The 16,285-nt window shown below is 39.9% G+C and overlaps 1 protein-coding gene across 5 annotated transcripts in view; it reads left to right on the top strand.

The window, feature by feature from the left end:
• ERBB4 (erb-b2 receptor tyrosine kinase 4) overlaps window positions 1-16,285 on the top strand; it is a 1,342,090-nt gene that overhangs the window by 1,160,542 nt on the left and 165,263 nt on the right. For all 5 annotated transcript variants that reach the window (XM_068245390.1, XM_068245391.1, XM_068245392.1 and 2 more), the window contains one exon: window positions 12,606-12,791. In XM_068245390.1, the coding sequence (XP_068101491.1) occupies window positions 12,606-12,791 (186 nt within the window). The remainder of the gene's footprint in view (window positions 1-12,605; window positions 12,792-16,285) is intronic.

Below are 16,285 nucleotides of genomic sequence, written 5' to 3' on the forward strand. Positions count from 1 at the left end.
AAGTCTACTTTTAGGAATTGAAATCCCCAGTATTTCCAGCTGTTTATCTGCCCCCTTTGAAAACACAGCATTCAATATGTTGAATAGAGTGGTGTTTTTGTTGTTTTTCTTAACATTTATAATGATGTTTATTGTTGCATACAAATTATTGTACATACAAAGTATTACAGAAGTTTCAGTGAGGCCGGGTTCACACTTATTATTGTCAAAAACTACTTTAAACATTTTTCACATAATTGAAAAATCAGGTCCATATGCAAATTTTCATAGTTGATTTTTTTTTTTACCGCAGGTGATGTAAGTAAATGGGAATTCACATTTGATGTACAAATTTATGGTAAAAGAGTACATTTTTTTCTGTGAATGCAAAAAAATCAAATTTTAGCAGAAGTGCAATTATGCATTAACTTTCATTTGATGTGTGGCAAATGAGTTTTTACACATTCACAAAATGCACCCAAACTTTAAAAGGTGTGAACTCTGATTTTAAACGTCATAAGACATATACCCGAATAAACTTCAAGATACAAATAATGTAAAATCAAACAATGCAAAACAAATACAGAAAAGATCAATATGCCCACTTTGCTCCATCACGTCTAAATTAAGGCACGTACGATCCTGTGACAGATGTCACCCGCCCTGGATTGGCACCTAATCTTTTAGGCGACATTTCTGGGCCAGCACAATACAGATGCAAAGTCAGCTGTATAGGTGATGACGGATTCTGTTACAATGCGGGGTAAGGAGCAAAGTGAAAGTGGAACTCCGCTCGCCGACAGTGCAGGAAAACGGGCAGCTCACACCCAGAAATCCATGTAGTGAAGATGAAATCCGCACTATGTCAGTTGACAAAAATCCTTTATTTCATCAGATACATATCAATCCAAAACAGCACATACTGACATGTTTCGGACATAACACCGTCCTTAATCATAGCATAGGTACAGAGTGACGAGAGAGCCCATATACAGTATAGAAAAAGAGCCACACCCGATAACAAGTGCTCAAAAAATCCACCCACCAAGGGGAGTGTACATAAAACCGAGGGAATACCCTCACATAACAAAATATAAAATCAATATGTAATGTTTTTTTACATAAGGAATTTTTTCAACCGATATAGTGCGGATTTCATCTTCACTACGCGGGGTGTGGAGGGCTGAAATAGCGGTGTGTGCGTGACATCACGGTGTGGGCAGGGGAGGGGCAAGCACAATGGATAGGTGGATAGTCAAGGACTACTGTACACACGCTTGATTAATGGCTGAGGAGGTCATTATTGACCGTCTCAGTCGACTTTAATCAAGCTTGAGTACAGAGTTTCAGACTATTCAAAAGTCAGGATTGTATTGAAAGTGTAGTACCAATCACCTAAGGGTGTTGACAGATTACTAATACCTCTATAAGTAATAGTAATGATTGTAATCTGCTAATTACGATTACGCGAATATGCACTATAACGGCCATATATAAATACGGTTTGGACATTCAACTGATTTTATGTATTAAATTAGTAAAAATGCCAAATTTTCAAGTAATTTTTGCATAATTTTGTACCAAATTTAGAGGTTAATAGCAAATCCCACATACATACATGCTATCCTCACTTAAATTTCTATGTATTTTAAGAAGGCATTGGAAAATTCATCCCATTAAAACCATTTTTTCCTTTAGGTGAAATATTCAAAATCCAGCAGAAAAATTATTTAATTGTATACTCCCCCCCCAAAAAAAATGAACCGCGTTTCACAAGCGTTCACCCGCTTCATCAGACAGTGAGTAGGAACAACTTATTTGAAGCTCTTAACAAGTAAAACGCCTTCAACTGGATTTTGACTATATGAGTCCTTTTATGAGGAGATAAGTCCACCCCTTCCTCCCTTTTTAAACGGTTTTAATGTATTTTCTTCTATTGTGGTAGCTCTGTTTTGGTTTATTTTGATAATGTACAGTATGAACCAGGTAAAAGTTCTCTTTTGTTAGCTAAAAGCAGATCATTTTTTAAAACACCAGGCCAGGATGTTCTGATTGGGAACTCGGGAGAATGTAAAAATGACAAAGCACTGTTAGGCCTTGGAAGTATAAGGTTTCGCTGTTTCTGATTTTGGTCGGTAACCTTTTCTGCCCAAAAATAAATGCCAACAAGAGCAGTAGGCTATTCATATAAATTATTTCAGAGTGTTGTCTTTTGCTTGTACTTCTCTCTTCCATCACTTATCAGCATAGTGATTACGTGACGGTGATAATAATGATAATAAAGATAACGTGGATCATATTATACATTAGACCATTATTGTGTGGCTCTTCATATATTCATCCCAGTAAAACAGACAGAGGCTCCTAACTGAAAGTACATTACAGCTCTTTGAGAGGAGCGATTAGTCCCAGAATGGCACAATAAGAAATTGAAAGCCTATACTTAAGAACTTCCCATTATTTAGGATTGCTCTTTGCATGTCTTGGCTTCCTAATAAGCCTTCCTTGAAGCACGCACCCCGGAATGCCAGCATCCAGCTGAGTGTTTATGACAAGGCTGTTGTTAGAACGGCAGATTAAATGGGTCTTTGTTACTGATACAAACTACATCTTTTTGTCACATGAAAGAAATGCAGCTATATTTTCTTGTATTCAGCATTATTTTATGATCATGTTGAAAGAACAATAAATGTCTGGCATAATTGTATTTCGCTGACTGCAGATTATGTAAGCATTATATAAAGGTAGTTCCTAGCTGCCATGCACTTTACAGAATGCAGAGGACCATTCACATTTGATATGGATAGGAGGAGATTCACTTAAAGGAATACTGTAGGGGGTCGGGGGAAAATGAGTTGAACTTACCCGGGGCTTCTAATGGTCCCCCGCAGACATCCTGTGCCCGCGCAGCCACTCACCGATGCTCCGGCCCTGCCTCCGGTTCACTTCTGGAATGTCAGACTGGAAGTCTGAAAACCACTGCGCCTGCGTTGCCGTGTCCTTGATCCCGCTGATGTCACCAGGAGCATACTGCGCAGGCCCAGTATGGTCTGTGTCTGCGCAGTACGCTCCTGGTGACATCAGCGGGAGCGAGGACACGGCAACGCAGACGCAGTGGTTTTCAGACTTTAAAGTCTGAAATTCCAGAAGTGAACCAGAGGCGGGGCCGGAGCATCGGTGAGTGGCTGCGCGGGCACAGGATGTCTGCGGGGGACCATAAGAAGCCCCCGGGTAAGTTCAACTCATTTTCCCCTGACTCCCTACAGTGTCCCTTTAACCACTTCCGGATTCCGGGTGGTTTGGCTGATCTGTGCTGCGGGGGCTCTTCAGCCCGCAGCACAGATCAGAAATCAGGCAGGGCGATCAGACCTCCCCCTTTTTTCCCCACTAGGGGGATGTCCTGCTGGGGGGGTCTGATCGCCGCCGCGCTGCTGTGCCTAGCGGGGGGGCTCCTCAAAGCCCCCCTCCGCAGCACTAGTCCTCCCTCTGCCTCCTTCCCTCCCTCTCCCGTCCCCTGTGTGTGGCGCAGGACGGAAAGCCGTCCTGCGCCGGATAGGATAGGCTTTAGCCAATCAGTGGCCGGGGATCGCCGATCTCCTCTACAGCAGCGCCGTATATATGTAAACACCGGGGAAGATCTTCCCCGCGTGTTTACATTTACCCTGCGAGACGCAATCGGCGGCTCGCAGGGTGTTCACGGAGACACCCTCTGTGAACTGACATGGAACGGCCGCTCATACGAGCGGCCGTTTCCATGGAAACCACTTCAGGATTCAGGGGCGTAGTTAAGCGTACGCAGAATCCTGAAGTGGTTAAAGGATACCCGAAGTGACATGATGAGATAGACATGTGTATGTACAGTGCCTAGCACACAAATAACTATATAGTTACATAGTTACATAGTTACATAGTTATTTTGGTTGAAAAAAGACATAAGTCCATCGAGTTCAACCAGTATAAAGTACAACACCAGCCTGCTCCCTCACATATCCCTGTTGATCCAGAGGAAGGCGAAAAAACCCTTACAAGGCATGGTCCAATTAGCCCCTAAAGGGAAAAATTCCTTCCCGACTCCAGATGGCAATCAGATAAAATCCCTGGATCAACATCATTAGGCATTACCTAGTAATTGTAGCCATGGATGTCTTTCAACGCAAGGAAAGCATCTAAGCCCCCTTTAAATGCAGGTATAGAGTTTGCCATAACGACTTCCTGTGGCAATGCATTCCACATCTTAATCACTCTTACTGTAAAGAACCCTTTCCTAAATAAATGGCTAAAACATTTTTCCTCCATGCGCAGATCATGTCCTCTAGTCCTTTGAGAAGGCCTAGGGACAAAAAGCTCATCCGCCAAGGTATTATATTGCCCTCTGATGTATTTATACATGTTAATTAGATCCCCTCTAAGGCGTCTTTTCTCTAGACTAAATAAACCCAGTTTATCTAACCTTTCTCGATAAGTGAGACCTTCCATCCCACGCATCAATTTTGTTGCTCGTCTCTGCACCTGCTCTAAAACTGCAATATCTTTTTTGTAATGTGGTGCCCAGAACTGAATTCCATATTCCAGATGTGGCCTTACTAGAGAGTTAAACAGGGGCAATATTATGCTAGCATCTCGAGTTTTTATTTCCCTTTTAATGCATCCCAAAATTTTGTTAGCTTTAGCTGCAGCTGCTTGGCATTGAGTACGATTATTTAACTTGTTGTCAATGAGTACTCCTAAGTCCTTCTCCAAGTTTGATGTCCCCAACTGTATCCCATTTATTTTGTATGGTGCTAGACCATTAGTACGTCCAAAATGCATGACCTTACATTTGTCAACATTGAATTTCATCTGCCATGTATGTGCCCATATAGCCATCCTATCCAGATCCTGTTGCAATATGACACTATCTTCCTGAGAGTTAATGATTCTGCACAATTTTGTATCATCTATATACTGTGTTCCTTTTTTTCTTTCTCTGTCTGAAAGAGGTACATATCAGGTATGTAAGTGGTATGTATACTGAGAGTTCCAAAGTCAGTACTAAATATATCTAGCCTCCCAGAATACTTAGGGGGTGGGAGAACTCCGCATAGTTAATCAGCCTAGGCTAAGCATCTCTAGGAGGGTGGGGTAACATACCAATATACAGCAATGTATAGATATAAGAAGTGTGTCTGAAGCAAAAACCAGGAAAAAACATGAAAATTACCATAAAAGTAGTGGGAATCTTGAATAATTTACTGCATTGTGCTATATGTTACTACAGTGCCTCTTTAAGGTTTGTACACATACACAATTTACCTTGCAAGGTCAGGATTGAGCAGTCCAGGTCCATTGATGTTGTTCACACTGTGTGCCATAGTATATGGTATAATAATAAGTAATATTAACAAAGTTCAAGAAAAAATGTTTGAGTGTTGATATGTAGTGCATTGATTTGGTTTTGCAAACTTACAAGGTTAGTAAGTCAGGAACAGCAACTTTTGCTCTGTGCTGATTAATCATGCAATGTGTGAGTTTCTGGCTAGTTTGCACCTCCACGAGAGCACTTAAGCCTTACAAAAATTTACAGCAGAAAACACCAATATCAACAGCAGAGGTATGCTAATTGCTTTGTAGGATCAATGTAACCCTACAGACACAGTAGCCTGCTACAATTGCCAACTGCTAGCAGTGTGATATTAAAGCGGACCCAAACTCTTGCACAGCACACAATGAAAAGTCTTTATTCCACATATAGCTGCTGAAGAAACCCACTGATCTGTGTCCCTGTGCTTCTTTAGCTAGATCAAAGTATCTAATTAATTCTTATCAGCAGCTGTGAATAGCCTGCAAGAGCACTGCCTAGGCAGCTCTCCCCATACACTAACACATGGGGCTCGATTCACAAAGCGGTGATAACTCAGTTATCACGCCTAAAAGACTTTAGGCGTGATAACCTTTGCACTAGCAAAGTTATCACCGCTTTGTGCTCTAACTCGCGCGAAGCTACCGCGCGTACGCGCGAACGCGCACGCACAAAGTCCCATAGGGCTTAATGGGAGCTTCGCACGAAGTGCCGGGTGCTGCGCGCGCGCCTGCGCGCTTGCGCGCGCAAGACTTTGCGCGCAGAGTATTCGCACGAGTTTCTTCTTATCATGCCTAAACTGAGTTTAGGCGTGATAAAGGGGTTTTCACTCGCGTGCAAACACTTTGCACCGCTTTGTGATTCAGGCCCATAGGCTTAATCCTGCAAATTGAAACTAACTTGTAAACTTTAGAGGGTTTTTTGGAAGCATTTCCATAAATTGTAATGAAGACTTTTTTTGCCCATAAGGGTTATCATGCTGTGGTTAATCTTTTACAGCAGAGAGAAAATTCTGAGTTTAGTTCCACTTTAAGGGAAATAAAGATATCTCAAGACAGCACAAAAGCAAGCTAGATAGGTTTATAATTCTGGCTCCAAGAAGATCATAGAAATAATTTTTATGTAGAAAAGACGTCCATAGTTCAGGTTTACCTAAAGCATAAATTCACTGCCTTAAAAGAAAAAGAAAACTATAGCATGGTTTTTAATGATCTGCATTAGATTTAGATTACTTTTTATTCCTTAACTTTGAAACAAAAGCGACCTGAGACATTTAGCATGTTCCTGTGTAAATCACACCTAGTTTAGTGGAGTCTTTTAATAACTAGCGCCTGTGCGCTGTAAATTGCACTGCGTATCATGCATCTCTTCATTTGGCTTTGTCCACCAGCTCAAGCTGTTAGATAACTTCAGGTGTGACTATCTGTGAGGAGAAGGTGGTAATGGAAATCTGGGAAGATGATAGTAAACTCGAAACTGTAAAGAGTCTCCCAGGTGTTAGCTAATGATTCATTTTTGTTTGACCACAAAGAAACCTTATATAGAGCGATCCCACATGGGGTGTGTGCTTAATCGCTTCTCTGCGTCCCACCATTGTGGTTCTGTCTTGTCACTTTTCAAGGAGCTGCTGGAGGACTCTGATAGCAATCATTTCTACCCCCTGACACTCTCCCACAAAGAATGCACATCGCTGCTTAAGCTTAAAAAATAAATAGAGTAAAAATAACAGGATGTTTCTCCAAAAAAGGAATAAACGGTATACTTGCTGTGTTAAAAGTCTGAATGCATAACTTTGTTTTGTTAAATGATGAAACTTCCTTTGATGCAAACGGCTAATAGAAGAGACTGGTACAATATTATAAAATAATACTTTATTTGCGGACAATGCTCATATAAGAGCTCTGGTATAAAGTAAAGAAAGATAGTACTGAATAATGAAGAACAACTGAAGCCATCTCCTCCCCAATGGCAGGACAGATGCTTCCATAGAGGCAAAGGGGGCTCCAGAGCCTTTATGCCCCCCCCCCCAGGTGTTACACCCCCAACTTAACTGGGCCCCTGCATTGTCTTTGGCAGAGTAGCATCTCACCTGTCCTGGATGATGCACTCTTCTGTAAGTCATTGGCTCCATGCTCCCCACCTTCATCCACCACTGGCTTTGCCCCATGGCATGTTATTACATGCACCAGGTCAAGGAGGAGAGGCCCCCCTGCGTGCATGGAATCGGGGAGTGCATGGAGCCATGGACTGACAGAGGAGTGTGCCCATCGGGAAAGGTGAGACACTACTTTGCTGGCTTCAGAAGTACTTGGATCTCTGACTACTTCTGAGGACATGTGGCGGCATACTGCGCACATGCAAGCGCAGAATTAAGTGTGCACAGTACAGAGCCACTCGTCTTTGGAAGTACTTGGAAACCCAAGTACTTCTAAAGCCTTCCTAGGAAACCCCCCAAAAAACAGGTGCCCAGAGGTGGAACAAGATGACCGAGAGAGGACCGGCGTAGGCTTTATAAGATCCAGAGCTTTCTAACTTCCTAGGTGAGTATGTAACTTTTTGTTTTAGTTGGGTATGGTTGGTATTCTACATAATTCATTATATTCTGTTATATGTCATTGCAGGTCCACTTTCAAGGTATTGTATTGATAAGAGGGGAAAATATTTCCTGTGAATTGAGAAAAATTAACTGAATAAGGGCCCAAACCCCCAATGAATCCCATTGGGATAAAGATTTCTGATATGCCATTAGCAATGTTTGTACCTAAGAAGGCAAATATTGTACATGCCATCTTCTCAGCTTTACAGCCCCTAATCCAGTTCTATTACAATGCAAAACCTTCTCCAATACTTTTAAACAAAGCATTCTCTGTAAATGGCTCTTATCCTATGCAGTCTTGTCTAGTCTTTTCATTTTGTGTAAATCCTGAAGCTCTTTACACCCCCGCTCTGTGCGAGTTTTCAAGTTTTTAGCAACTCAGCAACATCACATCATCTGAAACATATATATTTTGTTCTGTTCTGAAAACGAGCAAATGCAGAGCTGGGACATCTGCTCTCTCCTTACAGTGGGAGAGCTGCAAGACGTAGCTCATAATTAAGAGAGCGTTTTTTTCTTCTTCTGTTTAAAAAATCAAATGTTATGCATATAATGACTTACAAACTGCCCCCTGTGGTAACGTTAACATTTTTCATAACTACAGATACTTGGTTTTTGGAATCTCCTAACTTTCACTCCTAAAAACATGTTTTGATGCAGTCCTAAACACTTAAAATGTAATTTGCACCCAGAGTGGTCACCTAGGGAATATGCAAGTAAGATTGTTGAATACGTGAACACACAAAATCAACGCACAACTGTACGTGTAAAGCCATGCATTTAGATAAGTCGTTTTTTTTTTTCAACTTAGCACTCACTAATTTAAAGAGGTACCGGATGGAACACTCATTTTCTCACTACTCCTATATATATATATATATATATATATATATATATATATATATATATATATATATATATATATATATATATATATATATATATATATGGATGGATATATACAATTTGTGTGTGTGTGCATATTAATCGTCTGGAAAGTAGCAGCTGCTACTTTTTGTTTTTATCTGCTATGCAAGGCATTCTTTCTGTGTAATTTAACTTGCATTTGCCGGATTAAACTCTTCTCTCCCTGCACCCTTCTCTCCCTCCAGGTCACATGACTGCAGAATGCCACTAACTGTTTGTTCACCAGCACTAAGTTATTATTAAAAGTGAATTGAATATGGCCCAGTGTGTCTAACATAAAATAAATAATGCATAATACATATATAAAAAATGTTGGTGCTGGTTTATTTAACTTCCACCATTACCCATGTTCACTTCCAATATGTTAGAGGAACCAACAAAAAATTCTTAAGGGGCCTTTTATACTAAGTCTATTGCATTGCATTGCAACTGATGCAGTTATAATACTATAGGACTTTTACATCTAGTGCAGCTCGATACAATAGATTCTGAGCATGCTATGCGTTAACAGGACAACATGAGCATTTACAGTGAGTGATACATACTGTAATTGTACTGTATGCCTCACGCAACGCTACCGCGCAGTGGGACTTTTCTCCTTTGTTACATTGCAATCTGATTGCAACGTAACTTACACAGTATGGGAGGGCCCTAAAAATAAAAAAAAAAATCAATATCCTAAATATTAAAACATATCAAACTTATGATGACGGGCTCTTCACTGTTCATGAAGTTTCACCATAGGCATTCTGTGTTGCACAGTTGCACTTTATTTATATTCCATCAGTGTTTTCTCTTGTTAGTGTTGAGAACAGCAAAATATATTTTCTGCATCAAATGCAGTTTTGTGAAATTGGGAAAATAAATTGTAACATAATAGTAAAATAATTTTTGTACCTGCTACATGTTAAGACACATGGCACATAGCATGATGCTCCACAGCATGACATAGAAATGATGTGTTTCTTAAATTATCTGCCTTACCTCATAAATGTAATTGTTATGTATAATTACATAATATATCATACATGTTTGACATAATACTATTGTGCTGCGTTGACTCTGTCTCCTAAGAAGAACCTGACCTGATGCAATTGCGGGAAAGACAAGATGTACCTTGTGTGCCTTTTATCACCCTTGCATCACACACATGTTAACAGCTAATACAATTGTTATTTAGTGCCACCAGTGCCTTTGGGCAATTTTAACCTTACATTGCTCTTCTAACTGATTAGGGTGATTTCTATTGCTTTTCTGGAGCTGTCTTCAGCACCATGCATATTTTCCACATTGACAACTCAGTCTCAGTTAGGTTTTAGCAGAAATCAATTAAAACTCGAACAAACTGCTACCCTCATACCAATCGATATGTGGCCTCGGTGGGTACAGCCCCTGCGATTGCCCAGATCTGTTTTAGGGGCCCAACTACTAACCCCCCCCCCTTCCTCTGATACAGGGGACCATACTTCAGATCAGGAATTTGTGTGGCTACACTTGTTATAGGTGTGAAGATCACACTTGTTTTTTGACCATTGTGAGATGCAGACGCATCCAAAGTTTAGATAGATACATTTAAGTAAACACAATGTAACAAGTGAGGAATGTGACTCACTCTCTCTCTCTGTCCGGGAGCTCCTGCACAGTCAGAGTGTGTGTCACATTCCACACTTGTTACATTGTGTTTACTTAAATGTATCTATCTAAACTTCGGATGCGTCTGCATCTTTCTCCACGGAACTTTAAAGCTCTGTGTGTAACCCTTCCAATGCTGGTCTAGTAAAAAAAATGCTGGTTGCATATAATATGCTGTAAATAATGTTTTAGAGCAAAGTTGAAATGCAGGGTTATATTCCGCTTTAATGGACACTCATCTGCAGATCAGATCCACCAGGATGATGGTACATGGAAGGCGGTAAAATTTGTCTATGATCTTTCATTTTCCAAAGACTTTTATCTCATTTGCGTACTTAGCTTTAGAGTTAATAAAAGACTCAAAAGACTTTCAAAAGCAGGTAACGTCATTTTCAAAATTTGCAGAAAGCAACATGTCAGCTCCTATAACACAGAAACAACATGTCCTGCAATTTGGTCAGCAAGCTATTTTTTAATTGTGAAACCCCCTATACCTTAATTATTTATTGGTTTTTCCTTGTATTTTCTTGAAATACCCCTTTAACAGTTCAAGGTGGAACTTTAAAAAGGTTTTATACAAACGGGTTTAACTGGTACATAAGATCTTACTTGCTTTTTCAGCTGCTGCCTAGCATTGAGCACGGCTACTTATTTTCATGCTGACCATTATTACTAAGGCTTACACTAGAAGGTTTGATTCACCACAACTGACCAACAAAACATGTTGATGGATCCTATGTTAAATAGGAACTGTAACCAAGTATTGAACTTAATCCCAATCAGTAGCATTTTCCCACGAGAAATCTTTACCTTTTCTCAAAAGGATCGTCAGGGGGCTCTGTATGGCTGATACCGTGGTGAAACCCCTCCCAAAGTGTGATGTCAGCACCTTGGTACTGACATCACACTGTGGGATTTCCAGCTGCCAAAAAGCAGCATCTCCTTCCACAGACATCACCTGCCAGCAGTAAAGATGTCGCCACGTGATAAATGTCAGAATGTAAATCAGGGAGAGGAAAGATTTCACAATGGGCAAACACTGACTAAATTGTTGTAAAAATTAAGCACATTTTTCATTACGTTATTTTCACTGCAGTTCCTCTTTAAGCATAGGAGCCATTTACACATGTTCCGATATGTTTGTTCTGTCTGATTTTCCTGGACACCAGACTGTCTTACATATCTTATCAGGCTATCTATTATATGTAAAATGCAGCAGGCACAATGGACATTGTGTGAACAAGGGGTTTGTGCTTTATATGTTGACAGTGATTTAACTGTCAGTGACCATGGAACAAATCCATTGTAGTGTGAACCAATTGTAATTTCTGTTTTTTACAGCTTTTAATAAAGACATGGCAATAATAGTGCGGTCTAGGTGCATAATTGTATCTTTATCAACCTGAAATGTAGTTTTCTGCATTACTGCCCTGGTTTGGATTTTAAATAAATCTTTCTGTAATGCCTTACTAATGTGGTAAGTTTAAATAGTGCTACATATTTGATATCGTCAGCAAAATTTTTACTATTTGCCTTAAAGTGAACCTCCGGACTAAAAATCTACTCAGCAGAACTGAAAAGGTGTTTCTTTGACAGTTTCACAGCATCAAAACTTTGTTTTTCTTACCAAAGCATCATTTTTAGCGGCATTTTTAGTTTAGCTCCACCCATCAAAGAAAAAAAGCCCTGGCCTTTTTTCCCTGATGCTGTGCAGAGCATGATGGGATTTCTATGTTGTTATTCACGTTGCCTAGCAACTGGGAGAGGTGCTCAGGACCCAGGACAGTTGGAACTGTGTCTCATGCTCCCTGTCACCTCCTTTCAACCAAAAAGATGGCTGCCATCATGAAATCAAACATTTGCCTGTTCTTTTAAAATAGTGTGGGTAATAGATTATATTACCTATCTATTTCAATTAACATAACTAACGTAACGTATTGACAGTATGTTTGTTTCGACTGGAGTTCCTCCTTAAGTCTTACATTACTAAGAAAGGAGGATTAGACCTTGGTTCTTGTGACACACCACTGCCAATGTTAGCCCATCTTAAATCTATTCTGTTTATGAAGGCCCCTTGTCTTCTGCCCTTAAAGTAATTATGTAAGTAATTGGGCTATATGTTATTCATTGCAGGAAGCCCTAATTATGGCCAGCATGGATCATCCTCATCTGGTTCGCCTGCTCGGAGTCTGCCTGAGTCCAACCATCCAGTTAGTCACTCAACTGATGCCACATGGATGCCTGCTGGACTATGTGCACGAGCACAAGGACAACATTGGCTCCCAGCTTCTTCTCAACTGGTGTGTACAGATAGCAAAGGTAAGAAACAATCTATAATGAAGTCTGCAATAAGAACTGTAAAAGACCAGATTTACTGCAGGTGGGTTAATTTATAACAGAAGAAGATATGTCATAATACATTCAGAATTTTACAATGATCTGTAGTAGTGATGGCCGAAGCTCACAATTTTTGTGTTCATGAAAATTTGTGAACCTGAAATACGCAGTGAGCCCCATTGACTTAAATGGCAGGTGAACATCAAAAACCTTCAGGGCATTTCTGCCACAATTTATTTTAAAAAGATGTACGAAGTGTACAAAAACCCAGACAGTGGCATCGCAGAGAGGGATCAAGGGCGAAAAATATTCCTCCAAAAATATGTATTTCAGGGTGCTGTCATCACACTGTGGGAGGAGCCTTGTTGCATTGTGGGAAATAACAGCTGTTTCCAACTGCCAAAAACGCATCATCTCTTTCCACAGACATCACCTGCCAGCAATAAAAATGTCACCATGTGATAAATATCAGAATGTAAATCAGGGAGAGGGAAGATTTTACAATGGGCAAACATTGACAAATTATTTTATTGAATTATTCATTAACTCATTTAATTACTGTAAAAACTAAGCACCTTTTTTCATTACGTTATTTTCACTTTAAATTCAAGTACAGTGTTATTTGTGAAAATAAAGGCTAATTTATGGGTATTATGGTGAATGATGATAAATGATTATAATACATATGAATAAAGAGTTTTCTGTTGTCAGACAGGGGTTGGGCAGTTGTGGTTGTAGTTCAGAGTAAAGAAATGAAGCTCAAGACAAGTTAAAGGAATACTGTAGGGGGTCGGGGGAAAATGAGTTGAAATTACCCGGGGCTTCTAATGGTTCCCCACAGGCATTCTGTGCCCGCGCAGCCACTCACCGATGCTCCGGCTCCGCCTCCGGTTTACTTCTGGAATTTCAGACTTTAAAGTCTGAAAACCACTGCGCCTGCATTGCCGTGTCCTCGCTTCCCCTGATGTCACCAGGAGCGCATGGCGCAGGCACAGACCATAATGGGCCTGTGCAGTATGTTTCTGGTGCCATCAGCGGGAGTGAGGACATGGCAACGCAGGCACAGTGGTTTTCAGACTTTAAAGTTTGAAATTCCAGAAGTGAACCAGAGGCAGGGCCGGAGCATTGGGGAGTGGCTGCGCGGGTACAGGATGTCTGCGGGGGACCATTAGAAGCCCCGGGTAACTTCAACTCATTGTCCCCTGACACCCCTACAGTGTACCTTTAAAAAAAACTTGAAGTGAGAGGACTATGCAGGTTGTCATATTTATTCCTTTTTTAAACTATACCAGTTGCCTGGCACCTTGCAGATCTTTCATGCATCAGTAGTGTCTGAATCACCCACCCAAAGTCAGTCAAGCTTCAGTCAGAAACATCAGATCTGAATGCTTGTTCAGGGTCCATGGCTAAAAGTATTAGAGGTAGAGGATCAGCAGGACAGCCAGGCAATTTGGCCTGTTTAAAGGAAATAATAAATATAGCAGCCTCCATATCCCACTCACTTCAGGTGTGCTTTAAAGAGCTGGAGGTGGAAAATTGGACTAAACTTTCTTTTTCTTGTTACCTTGCAATAAATATTACAAGCTGGGATTTGTTTACAAGTTCAGATCTATTGCAAACAGCATGACATCTCTGTCTAGTGTGGGACCTGGGAGTCCAGCCCCTATGGTGAGATCCCCATGTGCCAGAGCTTGTTTCCCAAGAAACCGAAGCTGTGTCTGGGGAAGGCGGCAGAGAAAATACTCTGTGCATCTCAGCGCCGCTTGTAATAAAACAGTATGTGAGCTAATTAAATATTGATTTTCGAAAGCTACTTATCCAACAACCGCAGTATACACACAATAAATCTAATTCTGCTGTGCTTAACACAAAGTATTTAGACTCTTGTTTTGTGCTAAATTAACCGTGTTAACTCTTAACATAGCAGAGAGAACAGGCAATCTCCAGAAAACTTTATTTTTTTATTCCTTACAGAACGAAATGTTAAAAAGATGAATAAAGATATCAAGGAAAATATAAAAGCGAAAAGTTAATATAAACTTATATAACACAGAATATAAATACAAACTTATATTAGTATCTATATCTAGTAATAAATATATATATATTTATATATATATATATATATATATACATATATATATATACTTAAAATATATATATATATATATATATATATATATATATATATATATATATATATATATATATATATATATATATATATATATCCTCCAGGTTAGCTGTTTACATTGCAAGGGTTAATGGTGAACATTATTTCACCTTGCTTTAATGCTTATGTTGTTTTTATGTACATATAAGACATAGCCACTCCAGTCCAAACTTGCCAGAATAGACAGCCTGTTGCCAATCAATTCATTAGTGTAGGTTTTCATGGAACGTGGCTCATGCTGCAGTTAATTAGTGGTTTCTATGGAAAATGGTGAGGAGAACACGCTTAAGGATCATTTAAGCATCCTTTTCGCTCAAGATCTGGCATGCTGAATCTTTAGGCAACATTAAGGGGCTCCTGTACACATGGTATATTTCTACCTGAGATAGTCCTTAATAGTCATCTAGAATGTGTACCTAGCTATGATGTGGGGAACAGATAAAAAAGTCAAGAGTTCTAGATTGGAGCAGTAAAACCTTGAAAAACTGTCATCCTTCATTTGAGACAAAAACATTTAAAGTGAACCTCTGGACTAAAAATCTACTCAGCAGAACTGAAAAGGTTTGGTGTTTCTTTAACAGTTTCACAGCATCATAACTTTGTTTTTCTTACCAAAGCATCATTTTTAGCTGCATTTTTAGCTAAGCTCCACCCATCAAACAAAACTGCCCTGGCTTTTTTTCCCTGATGCTGTGCAAAGCATGATGGGATTTCTTATGTTGTTATTCACGTTGCCTAGCAACTGGGAGGGGTGATCAGCACACAGGACAGTTGGAACTGTGTCTCATGCTCCCTATCACCTCCTTTCAACCAAAAAAATGGCTGCCCTCATAAAATCAAACATTTGCCTGTTCTTTCAAAACAGGATGGGTAAGAGATTATATTACCTATCTATTTTAATTAACATAACTAATGTAACTTAATGACAGTATGTTTGTTTAGGCTGAAGTTCCTCCTTAAACGTGGTTGATTAGCTTTTAAACACAGCACTTATTTTTAAATTCCTCTGTGAAATTCCAGGGTAGTCCCATTTAGGATTGGGGTTATGGATACAATTGTTCATCTCGTCAGTTTATTTTCAGGCTTGCTTTACTGCCTTTGAATTGATACACTTCCTACACTTACCGTATGAATACCAGAAGCTCTGGATTATCAGGCACAGCAAACCAAAAGTCTGTTTCACCTTTGAATAATTTCAGCATGGCTTTCTGATCAATGCATGCGTTGATTTTGCCTCCAAATTCCGCCTGGTGTGTACTTGTCAACAGCACAAATTGCAGCTCACAGTACTTTCTCCCTCCAT

The sequence above is a fragment of the Hyperolius riggenbachi genome, chromosome 7 (assembly GCF_040937935.1).
Source record: "Hyperolius riggenbachi isolate aHypRig1 chromosome 7, aHypRig1.pri, whole genome shotgun sequence".
Lineage (NCBI taxonomy): Eukaryota > Metazoa > Chordata > Amphibia > Anura > Hyperoliidae > Hyperolius > Hyperolius riggenbachi.